This window comes from Nipponia nippon, unplaced genomic scaffold, assembly GCF_047370975.1.
Source record: "Nipponia nippon isolate SJK-2023a ecotype South Korea unplaced genomic scaffold, ASM4737097v1 scaffold_6, whole genome shotgun sequence".
Lineage (NCBI taxonomy): Eukaryota > Metazoa > Chordata > Aves > Pelecaniformes > Threskiornithidae > Nipponia > Nipponia nippon.
The window spans coordinates 29806978-29825053 of NW_028262380.1; the positions used below are offsets into that span (position 1 = coordinate 29806978).

General features: G+C 40.8%; 2 protein-coding genes across 3 annotated transcripts; both read right to left on the reverse strand.

The window, feature by feature from the left end:
- Positions 1 to 349: 349 nt before the first annotated feature.
- LRRC66 (leucine rich repeat containing 66) lies at positions 350 to 8851 on the reverse strand. Of its 2 annotated transcripts, XM_087735499.1 has the most exons (5): positions 8702 to 8851; positions 7986 to 8486; positions 5413 to 5582; positions 4525 to 4855; positions 350 to 3085 (listed from the first exon to the last, which is right to left on the reverse strand). In XM_087735499.1, the coding sequence occupies exons 2-5, from the start codon at positions 8479 to 8481 to the stop codon at positions 468 to 470; spliced, it is 3615 nt and encodes a 1204-aa protein (XP_087591625.1). In that variant the 5' UTR covers positions 8482 to 8486; positions 8702 to 8851; the 3' UTR covers positions 350 to 467. The 2 variants fall into 2 exon arrangements, with proteins under 2 accessions (XP_087591625.1, XP_009472559.2); XM_009474284.2 differs by having other exon boundaries at positions 7986 to 8851.
- A 115-nt stretch (positions 8852 to 8966) lies between these two features.
- Positions 8967 to 17935, reverse strand: SGCB (sarcoglycan beta). Its single transcript, XM_087735518.1, has 6 exons — positions 17841 to 17935; positions 15445 to 15654; positions 14384 to 14569; positions 14082 to 14273; positions 12751 to 12882; positions 8967 to 11883 (listed from the first exon to the last, which is right to left on the reverse strand). Exons 1-6 carry the CDS (start codon positions 17862 to 17864, stop codon positions 11680 to 11682), a joined length of 948 nt encoding a protein of 315 aa, XP_087591644.1. The 5' UTR covers positions 17865 to 17935; the 3' UTR covers positions 8967 to 11679.
- Between the last annotated feature and the right edge of the window lie 141 nt (positions 17936 to 18076).

Consider the following 18076-nt stretch of genomic DNA (forward strand, 5'->3'; position numbering starts at 1 on the left):
TTCTAAGAGAAACTAATATCTTAGTACCCACAATAATGAGCAAGTAAATATATATTATTATAACTCAGCAAAAGCTTTATTGTCAGTTATAACTACAGAGTAGTTTACTCATTTGAGTATCCTAGAGTTGTTTTTCGTAAAATCTATTCTTGTTTTTTTCACAAGTACCCTTCTAAACAAAAGTCCATGGCTTCTGCCCTGAATTACCCTTTGGAATTACGGTGTTTTTAAATTGGATGCATCCAGGCTTTGTACATCTCATTGTTGAGTCTAGTTCCATAACTTGGATTTCTGAAGTTAAAGGCAGATAGTTGTACTGGGGGGGCGGGGGGGGGGGGGGGAAGCCAAAACAACCCATGCTATTTAACAGTTATTAAAAGCTACACACTTCATTTTAAGACACAATCATTTTTGCACCTACTGTATGACGTAAACACTGTGAGAGCTTAGTGTTATACTTTTGTGTCTCAACTATTGAAGTTTGTTCTCCTGCTTTGCAAAAGATTAGCAAATCCATCAAATGCTCTTTTTTTCTTAACAAAAAACTGGCCCTGTCCTAAATTGGTCTGACTTTTTTGACTGAGTTTTTCACTTGAATTTTGGAGGCTGACAGCTGTTGTAGAATTGTTCTCCAGTCCTGTCAAAGTAGTGTCATCCTCCGTCTTGCTGGAATCAGCGCTTTCGGAGATTATACTTCCTGTAGGCTTCTGTGGGAATGAACATGAACCGTCTTGTGTGCTTTCATTGAAGAAGCCTTGCGGGACTGAGAAGGAATAAGCATCCTCATCACTCTGACCCAGTTGGAAATGACCTTCTGTGTTGAAGAGTGACTGTGTTTTCCCAGAGGAGTGAAGATGCAGCAAATCTGCCATAAGATAAGACTGTGTTTCTTTGGGCAGACTACAGTTGCCGGTATCCTGTAATTCTGTGTATCCATCACAGTCTTTCTCATTAAAACCTCTTTGCATTTTATCTGCACAAGCCTTAGTTGTGTTCACCTGCTTCTGTGGTGCCAAGTCATCTTTCTCTGTAATAACCGTAAAATGTATTTCAGCTGCGTGTTCAGGCAGAGATTGAAGAGAGGATTCGCTGCTGGAACGCAGTAGCGATGTTGTTTTAACAATTTCATTCAAACCCATATCAATGGGAGCAAAAATAAAATCATTGTCCTCAGATGTACTCGTGTTTCCTCTTAATGTGATGTCCCCTTCACCATGATTCTTTTCGGAGGAGTTCCTATCTGTGTGCTCGTCTGTACTTCCCTCTGGTGCGTTTTCTTTCTGTCGACTGGGACTGAAGCTGAGGGAATGCTGTGGTTCAGTGGGAAACTGATACAGCTGCCATTCAGCCTCTTCAGGAGCGTTCTCTGTATCTGTGTCATACGTGGGAGAATGTTTTAACGAAAGTAACGTATTACCAAAATTTGTACTTTGATTGTGGAGAGAATCAGAAGTAGAGTTTTGTACTGTTGGCTCTGCATTAGTAAAACAATCAAACGTATCAGGAACTTCTTGACTCGAAGAGCTACCTGTGTCTGAATCTGACATGCTTACATGGTCACCACATTTATCAGCGTAGGGTGATGCCGTTTCAGGCATGATGGTATCTGATCCATAATTAACAGCGGTTTCAAAATACGCAGTGGTCTCATCTTCATTTTTCCCGACATGCTGGAGTTCAGCAGCAATATTTGGAGACTCTGGCAGTGTTGAGAACTTCTCAGTTCCACTGTTCGTATCGGCTTCCTCTAGTGACGCCTGACAGACCGGCAGGTTGCCACTAACGTCAGGCTGTTCCAGTTCAAGGTCTGCTAAAGAACTACAGTCACTCATTGTGAATGGAGTCCCTTCAGATGAACTATCGCCAAATATATCTGCTGAAGCATCTTTTTCATTTGTACGTTCCGTTTTACAGTCGTACTCTGTAAGAGGAGAGTTTTCTGTTGTTTGGTAGACACTTAAATTCTCAATATTGGTGTATCTCTTGCAGCTACTGGGTAAAATAAAATCTCCCACATCACTGGTTATGTTTACGTTGCCATTTAGACCAAGTTGTTCATCACAGCGTTGCCTTCCAGGCGTAAATGTTGTAGTACTCGTGGGTTCGTTATGCGCAGCAATACCTTTTCTTTCAGGAGAATGTGGTGTAGCCTTTGCAATCTCGGACTGCAGCAGGCCGGAGCTGCTGCTTACCTTGCTGTTCCTAGGATCTTGTTCCACTGTATGTGTTTGTGCTGTGGAAGATGGAAAGCCAGTTTCTCCCGTGACAGATAAATCCGAATCTGAAGAGTCAGTGTGAGTCAGTGAATCTTTCCATAATGAAACGTTATTAGTCGTTAATTTTCTTGGCCTTACTTCATTGCTGTTCTTGTAATCTGTCCTTACAGAAAGTAGTCCATTATTATCAACATTTATATTTTTATCATTGCTGATACTAGTTTTGATGTCTGAAAACACTGTTTTTTTCTTCACGTTGATCTCATTATTGCTTTGTTTCTGGTACTCTTCTGGTGCATGTATGCTGCTATCAATGAAATTTTCATGCAAAGTAGAAGTTTCTGTAGGAAAAATGCATGTGTTTCTTGAGGAATTCTCATCATAAATGAACAAATTATGCTGCAGATTTGTTGGTTTGCTTGCAGAGCACTCTCTGCTCAAGGTTTCATCTGAAAAAGCTTGGTTAGAATAAGTGTGTTCTGAACCTGAATTTTTGTTCCTGCACATGAGTCTCCACAGGCTCACAAGGTAGGGTCTAGCAAAAGCACCCAGACAAAAAGCACAAACAAACGTGATGAGCACCGAGAGGCAGACAGCCAAAGTAAGGTCTTGCTCCGTTCTTCCTTGTCTAAAAACAGTGGTAGTGTCCCGGGCTTTTCTAGTCAAAAATGTTGAAACCCTTTCTTTCACCTGTATATTATAGAGGAGATATTTCTCCTTTGTTGTATTAAAAATACACAAATATAACCCTTCAGCAGTTTTCTCAGCATTGTGTATCACTAAATTATTCATTTTATCCAGTGTCATATGAGGAAAACTATTATCTTTTGAAATTCTGCCTTTAGGTGTCCACCAAGAGACTCCATTACCTGAAATAAAATAAAATAAAATACAAACTAAGTCTTTCTTAAAAGTATAGGATACTTGGTTTGCAGGATCAAGTTCTTTCTATAAGAACATACCCTGACCTATCTTTGATAATTTTAACTATTTATTATGAAATCCATTTTCTTTTTATCTATCCATAGTCATTTTACATGGTACCAAGTATCTGTTAAACCATCATGTATTTCCCACCACGCATTTAAAACACACTAAGTATGGGGTTTTAATAGCAGACTTTGCAAGAAAAATGGCATGGGTGAGGGAGGAGGTCACTGAAATTATCTAAGTATGTTCTGGGTCACGCTAGGAACACCTGATCTCCCTCGTGGAAGATCCATATTTATAGCCTGCCGTTCTCCAACGTGGCCGCAGTCACTGTGTGCCGTTATGAGATAAAACTTCACTAGTTCACTGTCAATGTTTCAACCACTGTGATTTTCTCATGGTTACTGCTTTGACTGCAGCAGAAAGGTTTGGAAACCAAGGATATTTGTATCTACCGATACAAATTGTTCCAGCCTTAGCTAGTGTGGGCCATGGCTGGTGGCTGGCTTTCGGGGTTGCGTTTCAAGGCTGTATGTGCACCTTTGCCTTTGGATCTGCTTGCGTTCCCAGTTGAGTTTTGCCGCAATCCAGCGTATTGATTTTAAGCCCGTGATCGGAGTTCCCGTGACTTTCCTTGTTAATAGGCAAAGCGGGTGTAATTTCTGATAGACCCTATGTATTTTCATTTGGGGATAAAGTGTTCCAAGGGGAAAGCCTTACCACCTCAAAGTCCTATCAGTCCGTTAGAGTTAAAGCATTTTGCCTTATGGCACGTGACAAATACACCTCCTGCTCTAAGTTTGGTCTGAGTTTTCCTTCTGCAAGGGAAGTCTTAGCTCTGTAGATTTTGTCACTTGGACTGCAAGTGCTCTGTATTAATTGTAAATGCCAAATTCATTTCCAAAGTGGACTGTGTGCTACAGTAGCTGTACTTTTTTAGAAGACATATAAATCCTTTCCCTTGCAAATAACCTTTCATTTCATTTTGCTATAACTGAGTATTAGAAACGCTGTTGCATTCTTCTCAGCTTTCTACCTGCCCCAGAAGTGCCACCCCGCTGCTTGGTCCTTTGTTGGCATTCCAAAATTAACTGATAAATTTGCAACGTGCTACTTACTGAAATGCATTTGTGTATCATCTGGCGTCACTTATTAGTTTAATGCAAGGAAGGCGATGAAGACTTTTTATGGGAAACATGACTTTCAAATATTCTAACCGGTATGCTACTTTCTAATGAAATAATGTGCATGTTAAATTGTCGTTCAGTTATTTTTAAACAGTATCTTTAGAAATCCGCGTTTTAAACCAGATTTCTTTGATCATTCTGCATGCCTTTGGATTTTAGCAGCGTACGGATAGGGTCCCTGTTTTACGTACCCCTTGTGTTATCCAAGTCACAGCTTAGCACCGATGTCTTCCCCGTTGGGATTACAGCCCTCTTGAACAAAACGCTGTCGCTGCAGTTTAAATGGAAACTTGAAAGGTACAGCAGAGGTTTCTGTGAGTTGTTGGCAGATTTACTGTACGAAATACTCCATTTTTTCCTCGTGGAGTCAAAAAGAAAATAAAATAAATGTTTGAAAGCATTTAGTCTGGAGTTAAAGATCCAGGTGTTATTTGGCAAACCCACTTCAAGTCGAAAGAAGTTCAAACTGATTAGTATCTGTGGTAAAGGGGTTGTCAGAGCATTTTCACGGAGATCCACAACCTATTTGGAAATAATTCAGAATTAATTTGATAAGCCTTACAATGGAACCCTAATTGCACTATCAACGATAACATTTATTTAGTATACAAGCACTTTTGCAGTTACAGGAACAATATATCTGGTTAGGATTTCAAAGATATTGTTCTAAGCTTTTTAATTTAAATGAAAAACTTAAATTGTGGTATATTTAGAATTCTGGGGTTGTAGACTACCTCTGTGTGAATGGGAAGCCGCAGGGCTCTCACCGTGGAAGGGATGGGGGTAGAAAAGGACGTGTGTGTGTTTAAGCCAGTTATGGATTAGTTTGTGGCACAGATAAATGGTGAATTTATGGTTACATTTTGTATGTTTACGAGTGTGTATGTTTTCCTATATATGAAAAGCAAATATATGTTATATAAAAATAATGATTATTTTCACCATTTGCTTTAGTTTTTGTAATTATATACTAATATAATAATCAAAGACCAATATAATCATGCTAAATAGTTGATAATGAATGTGTTTAATGGGGATTAACAGAAAACATTGAAACAGTTGTAATAGTGCTTTACAACCTGTAATTTGTTGAGATGCCTGAAGGCGTCCGGATGAATTTTAGTTATCTTGTTGTTTTGCAAGTCGATGTCCTGCAGCTGTGAACAGTTTTGAAAATCATTCAGATCAATCTGTCGTATGGCATTGGATGACAGGCGGACAGTTTGTAAAGACTGCAGCAGGCCTAGTCCTAGGAAGAACAAAACCGTTTTACATTTCATGTTCTTGTTTTCCCAATAGCGTCAAGTGGCTTTTTAAAACTCTCTGCAACAAAATTCCTTCCATTCCTGCCTACTGCAATGAGTGGCTGCAGGCTCTGAGTTACGCTTTTCCTGCGCAGTGGTCGTCCCGTTCTAAAAGCTGCGTAGCATCAGCAGCAGGCGTGTTAATACATTCACAAGCAATGCACGTTTTGAAAATTCACATCTCCGTGAAAGCAGCAATGTTCCTTTGTACTATCAAAATTATTCCGACTGTGATCTCTGTACTTCGAGCACGCTGCTCTGGAGAACTGGAGGTAGGAAAGGAGGAGTGTGAAAAGGGTGGAATGTATTCTGTTTATAAAATTCAAATACGTTAATTGTAAATAAAAGGTAGAGATGCAAAAGGTGATACAATATCTCCTATTCGTTGCCATCTGCAAGTTCATGGGAGTTTTTCATATGTGGAATTATTTGAACCATATTCGTAGGATGTAAACCTGACTGAAAACAAACTTGTTGCTTACGCCTGTCTGCCTGTGAATTACCAAGCGTGACAGTATATTCTTCAGCGTGTCCTAGTTAGGACAGCACCTGTCGTGCCTAAGTAGCCCTTCTGAATGCTGGAGATGCCTCATTTTTCTCAGGTGCTGTGCACGCAGCTCCCGAAGCTCCAGCCTGCAAGCTCCCGGGGGAAGGCAGGCGCTGGAACACCAGGCATCACCACAGTTTGTAACCCCCGAATGTCCCTCAAAAGAGATTTTTGATCATAAAGCGTTGTTGAGAAGCTACTAGTTCTCCTCAAACATTTTGCCCTTGGTGTCATCTGGTTTACTGGAAATCGATTATTCCAGTTTGCCATTCTGTTTGCTGAGTAATTGATCTTTGGATTTATTGTGAGAAGCAGAGAGAACGATTCATTCTTGCTGTAAAACTAGAGGTAGCTGATAGGAAAGGCATTCAGAAGTTCTGGCAGTTCATAAATTCTTCCTTGCACCTGCATGAAGAATTGTAGTTTGGATGCTTCCCTGAAGCTAAATTTGTGCCAAAAATATACCCTGGTGTGGCAGCAGTGGGCAGCAGCCTGACGCCGGGGGTGGGGGTTGTGAGAAGGGCTTCTCTGTGGCCAAACCCCTCCGCTCTACAACTTCAGTTTGTCCTTTCTTACCAGAGCTTAAACCCAAGGATGTTAGTGGAGTATTTGGGAGGAGGAAAATAAAGTTCTGAACATGCATTTAAATGATACGGGATTTAAGTATAACTTGAAGTATGGTGGTACGATGCATAGCAATTTGACTTTTAACATCTAAAAATTGAGTCTTTTCTAGAAAAGGCTTGATCTGTCTGACCCACTGAGGCATCCTATAATCTGTAGTTATATTTATCCATCAAAACAAATCAAATCTGCATCAATGTATTTTATAATGTAAGCTTTTCTATACTGTCCGTATGGGAACCTTACAGATACTACAGAATAACGAAGTGAAATGTTTTCCTGCATGCCAGAGAATTATTTAGTATCAAAAAAAGGAGAAAAATAGAACTTCGAGGACCCTGTGTAGGTGCAAAATTATTCTCTTTTTCTGACTTTGCGAGATAAGTGGGTTTTTGGTTTGCCCCCCGCCCCGTGTTTTCAAGATCTAGAGCTAATCAATCTGGTGGTGTTATCAGAGATCAGTTAAACTCAGCAAACAATATATAGGATAACGTTGCTCGTAGTGCAGCTTCTGCTTCATTTAAACACTGCTTGGACAACGTGAACCATCTGTTTCTGAGGATGGAGGCTGTCATAAAGGCTGCGATGCCTAGCAGAGTTCAGTGACGAGCAAACACTTTCTAAAAGTCTATCAAAACCTTACAGCCCTCTCTTGAAGGTGTCACTTTGGTCGGGTGTCAGACGGCATAGAGCAACGTTGTTTTGACTGAACAAAATGTATTTTCCTGTCTTCGTGAAATACTGAAATCGGAGCAGGTTTTATTTAAGAGAGTATTGACTTTCTTCTGAAGAGTAATACGACATTCATTATCCATAATTTCCTTGATGTTAAGGTTCATGACTGGGTTGTGGAGGCTGGTGTTTGGTTTCCAAAGATCCTTACTTCCCTTTCTATACAACAAGGAAAAATACTGTTTGGGCTCTCAGAGGATAAACTTGGTTATATTTGACAGACATTAAGGCATTACGATTGCAAAGATGTATAAAAAGACCCAGCCTAATCCAAAACAACCCATTTGCTTCAGTCTCTGGATTTGCACGCAGGTGGAACTTTCCCTCACCTTAAGCATAATTAAATGAGATCGTCACACGCTGAATTCAGCAAGGTGTACCGAATCATATCCAAAACCAACTTACCCCTGGGGAGCGAGGCCCTTAAAGGTTTTGAAATGCTTACCTCTTGGAACTGTATTAAGATTATTTCTTTCAACTGACAATACTTTCAAAGCAGGCAGGAGACGACAGCCTTTTCCATACTTTTCAGACCCACGTGCAGGCGTAGGTACGTCCAGCGTGAGGGTGCGGATGGCATTACCATTGAGGTTTAGCGTTTCTAAAAGGGGTAAATTTCTAAAAGTGGTGAAGGAGAGTTCAGAAATCAGGTTGTTACTGAGATTCAAGTGTTTTAGCATCCATTCTTCATTGCTTCCATCAGTGCACATAAAAGTTTTAATATTATTGTAACTAAAATCAGCTGTTACTGCTGTTTGCGATACATCTTCTGGAATAGTAGACGTTCCGGTAAACGAACAATTCACTGAGAACTCCCCATCCCACCGGCAGTCTGAAGGGTGATGTGTATCAACAACAACCTGCTGTGACTTGGCTCCCACTGATCCAGGAAGATGAAAGTGAAGGACCACAGCTATGACACTCAAGCGAAGGTTATCCATAGTATCTATATGTAAAATGTAAAGTTATGGTAAGTTCAGCATAACAAGAGTTAAATAGAAAGCGGAAATACTTTGACATTAAAAAAACCAAACACCCAAAGCACTACCAACCTTTTGCCTTAAACATACTGTTTCGGACTCATAGGTATGTTTCAAAAAGAACATTCATAAACCGGTAACCTCCCCCCTCCCGCCACCTCTCCCAAAAAACAATCCGAACCTTTTCTTTCTTTTCCAGCCCTTTGGTAGAGAAACACAGCTGCTCAGGAACTCGTGAACTGACAACTGTGGAGACTTTTGAACTCTGCTTCAGGTATCACACAATTACCACTGAGCAAAGTCCACCAGATACAATCCGTGACGCATAGATGTGGAATGATTTTCATACTTACAGTCAATAAAATACTCGTTTCCCTGTCAGTAACACAGCAATGTATTTGTAATGAAAAACTATATTCTTACAAATAATACCTCTGAACCACAGCTGCGTCTTAGAATTTATTGTTTCATTTCAAAACAAAGATTAGAAATGCAATTGTCTTTCAGCTATTGAAACAACCACCACCTTTACATATGCTGAGAACTCTTCACATCTACGTTGTTTCAATGTACCCAGTATGGTATTTTACACAGAGGCATGTAGAATGTACCTTAAACACACAGAATCTTAAGTGCATCTCTGGGATTGAAATAAGTAATGTGCCACACAATGTTTTAAATACATATAGAAAAATGTACCTCAGGCAGTTAGAAGATAAACAACAAATAAATGCACAACGCAAGGCCTGTGTGGCGCCAACATTTCTCAAACTGTGTAGTGAAGTCAACAAAATATATTAACAATACATAAATAGTGGCTTACAAATTGATAATTTATTTCATTTGGTATTTGTATGATCAGTTTTGCTATGTTTTGACAGAAAATCCACGCTTCAAAACAAAGTCTCCAGACCATGATTTAAGAGTACCTTTGTGACAAATCTTTCAGCTATGTTGCATACAGTGTTTTAAAAAGAACTCTTGATAATCACAAGAATCCAATAGTAGCATATAGGCATGTCAGAATCAACCAGAGAAGAGCTTTAGTATGCTCTTCGTGTCTAATCTGCCTGACCAAGGCAGTATCTGTCATTTTCAAGATCTATTTCAGCTTTGAGGATACTGCTGCTTGTATTTTTATATGTGTGTGTGTGTATATGGATTTATATATATAAAAATAAAGTGACAAAAACTTCCATTAGCATGAGAGTGAAAATTCTAAAAATGTTATAGTTTATTTCCTCCTCTGTAACAGATACTAATTGAGGCACTACTTCGCAGGAAACGTGTGCAAGTTTTCAGCAAAATGTGTGTTGAAGTGGTTAATAAATACTAACTCCAGTAAAACTATGAAGTTCATGAAGGCAGTATGCAAAACGTTAGTACTTTCCCATAACCTTTAGTGTGAGCAATTCAATGGCTTTTGCTACATTTTAATCTGTTTATTCAGTTTTTCTTAGCTCCACTGCTGTCCACCCCCCAAAACCCCAGCATCTACTGAGCACCAAAATCTGGCTTTGCCTTTGAGCAATGAGGGAAACGTGACCCCTCTGACCTCCCACGCGGCGTAACGCCTGACCTAAGGATCCCCCTCTAGAAATCACTTCCACCCATACACACCCTGCGTGAGGGCTTACTGACTTCTAGTAAATACAGGAATTAGGACCTTAGATACAAAGTTCTCGTTGCAGCAGGGGCTGATTTGTATTTTGTGGAATTCTGTGTACTGTGAGAGCTATAAAACAAGGGTAGATTGTTTATCTTCCTGTAACAAATGACCAATTCTGAAGTTAATGTGTAACATTTGCACAACTTACAGGGAGAGAAGTGTCTGCTTATCTAGAAAAACTTGTCAAAAAGCCACTTGCAAAGTCACCTTTGTGGCCTCCGTTATTAAGGTTACTTGATGGTACTGCAAAACAAAACTATTGTAAACTGAAGACATACGTGGGGTGGGAAAAGGGACTCTCATAATGAGCTGGTCTATTTTTAGTACAGAGCACCTTACCTCTGCAAAAGCAGTTACAAGGCTGTAACAGTTTCTATAAGGCCCCAGTTCACCATAGGCACAGTTTCACTGTTGACAAATTCAGATACACATGTATTTACTCTCCTGTCAGAGGATCCAATACCATCACATTTAGAATTATAGACCTGCAGCTTAACTTCAGAATTTAATTCTGAGGTTCCCAGTGATGCATCAGTACTGACATTTATGGGGAAGAAGAGATCTGATCTCAGACACTGCTGCACCAGTCATGCTTTAGATTATTACCTGTTGAATAACAGGTTCGTACACTGTTCACATTAAAGAACCCAGGAAAACACTTTTTTTGGGTAGTGAGCAAGCTATAAGTACAGCTTTAAAAATGTACTTCTAATATAAACACATTTTATAAATACTCCACATAAATTAAGCAACTGTAGAATGCCTAAACTGCACAGATAGAATGGGAGCTCAAGCAACACTTCAATAATTGCAAGACTATTTCAAAATTGAAGTTACATTTCCACACTCAATATTACTTTGCAAATATTATTTATGCTAGCATAGGTTGTTGTTTTTTTTTTAACTACATGAGATTATATGGCAGAAATAATGCAATATTTTAAAGTGAATCTGCCATTGCCCCTCTCTTAGTACACATACGGTAAACCACATAATTTGGGGGGAAATCATTATATCAACCTTCGGCAAGAAACGAAGAGAAGACAGAAATCTGCCACTTCCGCCATCCTAGGCAAATCCGCTTCCACCAACAAATCGACATTCCTGCTGAAGTACTTCAGATCACAGCTGTGTTCTCAGCGGCCCTCAAGGTCTTGGGACGTAGGACAAAAACCTCCTCTAAAGGCAACTGAAGGCAGTCAAGATTGTTGCGAAGATCACGTTCTTTAAATATATTCTACTGATCCCAGTTCAGGAAGGTATTTCAGTATGCATGTAGACCGAAAGCTTACTAAATCAGTGCCACGATTACGGCTAACAAGATGATGACATAATACTGCCGAACATAACAGCCTTTGCTTAAAAATATTATGTAATAAATGTTAGTATAAACTGCTGTAAAACCAGAAATCCTTGAAGGCATGCAATTACTTCATATAAATATATGTAAACACAAAAGAGAACTCTCCTGATTGATAGTGGTTTCTGTTTTAGTGCGTGGCTCCGCACGGGTTGACAGAAGTCTGACAACCCATGCTATAGCCTGTCACCTGAACCTTGAACAGTGTCCCATCCGCACACATACAGAGCTTGAAACGCAGCCAGTCGTCGTTATTAAACTGTTCCCCGTGAGAAGAACTTGGCAGTCGCGATGGGCTGACCATCACAGTTCCATTCAGGATAATGCTGTTTTCCTATTAAGAGGGAGAAAAAAAAAGTACAACTTCTAATTTAAACAAGGCATGTTGTTTTTGGAAAGGACAAGCTGGTTTAATGAATAAATGACATCTTTAGGGTGGCTGTAGAAATCAACAGAATGAAAAAAGTACATATGACAAGGTTTCATTTTTTAATGAAATTTGTGAACAATGCCCATAAATTTCTCAACTATAGTCAGCAATGTACTTTGCTATTCCAGTAGTAGATCAGTATTGAGAGAGGCAGCAGTAGTGTGGCTTTTCACTTTACAGACCTGTAAGCAAATGCAGTAAATCTAAAAATACGGACGTGACATGGGAATCAGTGTTTGAACTCATACATGAAATTAATTCATAGTTGAAATAAAAGTGCATGTATCTCTATTTTTTATCCTCCTTTAACCTTTTCCATCATTCTATATGCCCTGCAATCTTGACAATCTCCAAAAATCTTGAACGAATGCTGGCAAGTCTTACTGCAGCAGCACAGGAGGTAGCGCTCCTGACTGCATGCTCTGCTCCTCTGTCAAAGGTTGCTGACCCCCGTAAAGCCTCCAGAAGAGAAGATGAATTCCCTTTGGTATTCGTTTCAGTGCAGAGCCCAATAGCTTAGCTTTAATTGCATTGTGCGTTTTTAGCGTCTTAACAGTAGTAAATCATTTTTACTTGAAAACTATTGAACTACTAATTAACAGCAAAGTAATAAACCACCTTTTAAAATCCTACTAAATACACTGACTGCAACTAAACTTTTATGCATGACTACTTTATATAAAATTTGAAATCATATAAAGCTACATCAGTTTATTATCAGCCTGAATTTGAAACTAAGCTGTTCAAAAAATGCTGATTTGAAATACTTACTGCTTTAAGTTCCATGTTACCCCCCATTCGAAACTCAATGGTCTTGCCTGTGATGAAAACACCTTCGTTTCCACGGACAATAGCACGGCCATCGACCTTTATGTTTAGATCACTGGTTGCATTGCTGGTAATCTAAAAACATGAACAAAAAAAGTGTATTACAGATCAATGAAGATGTGTCATCTGGGTTTGTCTGAGTAACTTCAATTACCTTAAAAATATTGCTACACAATGGAATAAAAAACTTCAATGTACTGTTTGCCCTTCTGCCATTATGCCTATGAAGCTTCTGCCCATTTGTTATTTTCACATTCACATTTAAAAACAAGGATTACTTAATTGTGGAAGGTATGTAAAATAGTTTATTTTTATGATAAAAATAACAATTCATATGACAATTTTATGGGATACACAGTTAACACTCGTAGCAAATACAGGCTTCCTATTAGGACTGGTTATATAAACTAACTCCCCTGTTGTCATTTAATCTGTTCCTCCTATGTATTTATAAGTTTGCGTTTTTTTTTTTTTCCTGGGACATACTATTTAATGATTAGCCTTGCAGAAGAAACACGAAGAAGAGCAAACTAAAGTCTTTTCATCCTTAACAGTGTTGTGCAATGCTTCCTAAGGCACGCTCAACCCTCTATAAAACCACTGATACTACTCTACTAATGTTATACAGAAGAACTATGCACTGTACTCCATCTGTAAAGGCTTTATTATGCGTGATGATGTGCAAGAAAGAAATTTTAGTCTGACATTAAGATCAACATTTTAAATGTACACACCCTGACATTTAGGTTTTTTAGTTTTCTGATAAATAAAGCATATTTAATATAGAAACCAAACTAAGAACGCGTTTAACCTAAAAGCCATGAACTGACACAACTCCTGTAACGCTGTGATTATTCTCTACACTTTTACTCAGACTTCTGAAATTCTGATTGTATTAACATTTACCTCCAATAGAAGGAAAATGATACATGAAGATCTGGTAATTATTTTTGTAAGATCTTACTAGAAACAGAGAAGCTTTTCATGGAGATTTTATTTCTGAAACAGTTACCCGTGCACAAATGGATAAATGCTTAATAAAAAGACACAGACCTAGTTGGCATGGTATTCCCGATATCACACTCATTTAATGATGACAGTTTCCATTTCTGTTCTAATTTTTAGGGCAATTTACATTTTCAGAGCTGCATTTTTAGCTACGTTTAGTCAAATTTCTAAATATCCTTGAAAGATCGGATTAGTAAACGTTTTTTCGTATTCTACAACTGTAATGAGCTTTTACAAAAAGTAAGAGGTAGTTAAAAGAGACATACCCTCTCTGTAGAGGCCTTTTGTACGTTCAAGATTTTAACTCCATTTGGCAGATGAAACTCATGAGTTTCATAGTCTGTGCTGAACAAGGTATTTTGTGTCCGTGGGTCAACAAATTCCATGCCAATATCGCTGGTAATAGAAGTTTTGTCTTTTTCCACACTAAGCTTGGTTGTTCCTTGCTGAAACACAATCTTCAGAAACAAAGTCATGAAGTTAATGATGATTCAAATACAACGTTTATTAATAATAAGTGTAATTCTATGGCGTTGCTCACAAACTTTCAATTCATGATATAACTTACAGGCTGATTATTTCCAGTGATCACCAAATCTTCATTACGTCTGCCTCCTACAGTGCTTTTATATAATGGATGTATAACACCCATGTCAGAAACTTGCTTAAACCGCAACAAGCCACTCTCATGGAACTCCATACTGTCACAACCATTGGGACCGATTCGAATCACTGCCCAGATAACTAGTGTAATCTGAAAGAGTAACACACATTTTCAAAGATTACTTTCATTGTTTGGATCTTCTCAGCACAAGTATTGTATTAACTAGATGTTTTATTTGAAATAATTATTAATGCTAGTGTTTAAGTGAGCTTTAGGTGTGAATTTGCTTTAATTCACTGTTTAATTCCTATTGGAAACATCAGAAATGGTAACTAAAATAATTTGTGTACATCTAAAATATATATATATATATATATTTGAAATTAAATCACATCCATAATTAAATCTTTCTCCTGTTTAAGGGTAACCATGGTATCATTAGCTAAACAAATCTCCTGAACAAAGTAGCTCAACTCAGGATATACTTACCCTTGAACTACAAGAAAGCACCTTCACAGGTGGATGTCCAGTTATCAAAAATAATGTATTACTTCTCATTGATCAAGCAATAAAAAGGTGGTAATTACAACAACGAAGGTTTAAAGCGCAGTGGCTGATTAATTCTGAATGCTCATGTGCAGCTCTGTTATTGTATGTAAAATGTTCCTGAAATAACAGTTTATCCTGAATGCATTTGTACTGCACTGATAACACTTTGCGCATGTGCTGTTACTGAGTTTTGGGAATGGAGAGACACTTTCAGGGTTCCTAATTCTGTGTTGCATAAATGGTAGGTTCCTTGCTGGGACCATGATAACTGAAATAATTGTGACTGAACTTATAAGATTCTTCCATCTAATCTTGCTCAGACTACAAAAGAACAAAAAAGAAAGGGAAAAATGAGAAATCTCCTTCAGTACATTTTAAGTCCTTCTCAGCCATACTGGAATAAGTTATATTTCTGTAATAAACCATCAAAATGAAATACGTCCTAATGTTGCTTACAACCTAAGTATTATACTCACAATCAGATTGATGACAGCCAAAATAAAAAGAAGAACAATCACACAAATGGCCAAGTTGCCTTTCCTGCCACGTAACCCTGTCTTATGGAGACGGTCTTCATCAATCGGAATGTATCCTGCTTTAAAGTTACTGTTGTGCTCCTTATTAACGTTCCTGCGTTCCACAGCCTTCTCTCGCATAGACTTCTTCACTGGGCCATTAGAACTTTGCTATAATACAAAGCATGGATCAGCTGTTATAAGGCATGTAAATCCACTGAAATGACACACATATATGTATGCAAAAAATATAAATTTGAATTGACTAGTGGAATGCATTAGACATCATGTTCAATATTATATTTCAGTCTGCCACTCTATACTTGGAATACACATTTACAACCACTGCAACCTCTGCTAACACATTGACTAAAATTAAAATCCCGATATATCCCGACAATATGTTTTTATATCTCATTTTTATCATGGCAGATAGGAATTATTAATGACATCACTGCAGTAAAAAAAAACAGCTGTAAAGAACTTCATCAAGTTTTTACCTCTTGGGGACAATTCAGGACATAATCCTGCAGGCCATTTACCAATACACAGGATTTTAGTTCCCTCCATGCTAATGCAGGATAGACGCTCAATGAGTCTATGCAAAAGGAGCGTGGCGGATGATACAGTTTTAATGTTAGTTTGATAGCACAGGGTTTGCATTCAACTTCTATTGCTTGCATGCAGCACTAAGAAAAAGTAAGGCTTCAAACCTGGCATGGGGAACTTGGCCAGCCTAGCTTTAATTTAACCATTTGAAGTTACTTGACTGCAAGAGAGCTTGTCAAAGTAACAAATTAATATGTAGAGGAAACTCTTGTAGCTGTTCATAAGGGAAAATAAACCTTTGATGTATTTTTGGAACTTTGTCCAAAATTTTGTTCTACCTCCCTTGAATGGAACAGGTTGCTATTTAAGGGTTCAATTCTTCAAAGAAGGGGCTTGATCTTTTTGATAGGATTAAGTTTCTTCATCTGAAATGAATCCTGAAGCTGCACCTTAAGCTTGCTGCACTTGCGTATGTCTATACAGATGCAACGGGCAAAGACATCTTGTTTTCTTCTGTTGCTAAAGAACAAGGAAATGGTGTTCAGAAAGGTGCTCGACCTGAACAGGTTTATGGAGGGCTTCCTCGGTGATGTTCTGGAAGCCACCCTAACCCTGCACAAACTCAGAACTGGCAGGCAGGGAAACTCAGAAAAGAGGTCTCTTGTCTGGGGAAATCTTGTACAACAGGACAGTAAGTATCTTGTCCTGAGGATAGTGTGTTCTTGAAAGGATGTGACGGCGAGATAAAACTCCAATGTAGTTTTTTCACCTGGTAAGGCAGCGCAACAGAAGACAGCACCAGGACTGGGAGAACATGGCTGAAATGGTGATTGCTGGAAGAAGTGCTGGAGCATCCATGCAGAACTAGGCAGTGCTTCCTATGGCACCCGCGACGAGGCGGGTACAGGACCCCCCAGGAATCTGAGGCTTCCTACCCACTGCCGCCACCAGCACAGACTCACTGACTGGAAGTCCCATGGAGATGCAGGAGCTCCTGCAGGACGAGCCCTCGGCCCGCTCCGTTCTCTTCCCTCCGGCTTGCGCTGCCGGAGCCCCCGTCCCAGCCCTCCGACTGGGTGACGGTGACGCCCCTCCGGACAAATTGAGCTTTCACGCCCGTGTGAGACCTCGGATGCTGAGCCCCAGTCTGAGCCCCAGTCTTATTTATACACCGCCGCTGAGCTACCACACTCGTGCCAGCGCAGCAAGACGACTGACAGCGCAGGCCTATAAATACCAACCGCACCGACCAGCTGCTTCCCGCGTCACTCATTAGCGGCAAGTGCCTGTTGACGCAAGACAGTTACATTCCTGTGCAGAAACGCCAGAACGCTTTATTTCGAACGCGGAAAGTATTTTTCTTTGTCAGAGACCGTGCGCCCGCGGGCCGGACGGCGCAGCTCCGGGCTGTAGCCTCCCGCCACGGCAGCGGGCTCAGGCTGCCTCTCCCCGGCCAGGCAAAGGCCGTCCTTCCCGGACAGCGCCGGGCACGGGTCGGAAACACCGCCCAAGCGCTGTTCCTCCCCTCCCCGCTTGGTGCAGGCATTGGGGAGCAGGGGGACCGGGGAGGCCCGCCGCCACCCCGCACTCCCGCCGCACCGGAGGGCTCCGGCACCAAACCAGCCTCGGCCACCGCCGCGAAAATGGCGCCCCCGCCCGAGCGTCCCCTCCACAAGCAGCGCCCCTCGGCCGGAGCGGCTGCTTGGGCGGCTCGCCGCGGCGGGCGGCGGGGCGGGCCTCGCTCCCCCCTTGCCCTGGCGGGGAGGGCCCCGCCGCCTCCCCGTGCCTGCCTCTCGGCGGGGACAGACCTGCTCGGAAGCGGCCGCCGCCATCTTCCTCCTCCGCCACCGCCGCCGCCGCCGCGGAGGGGCCCGCGGGCGCCCCCTTGCGGCGCGGGGAGGGAGGCGGCCGGGGGCGCGGCCAGGGGCGCCCCCGGTGCCGCTCCGCTCCGCTGCTCTGCGCTGTGCGAGGCGGGTCCGCGCCGCCGGTTCGCAAAGGCGCTACCTGGCGCCGCCACCCGGCGGCCGAGCGGGTGTTCCCCCCG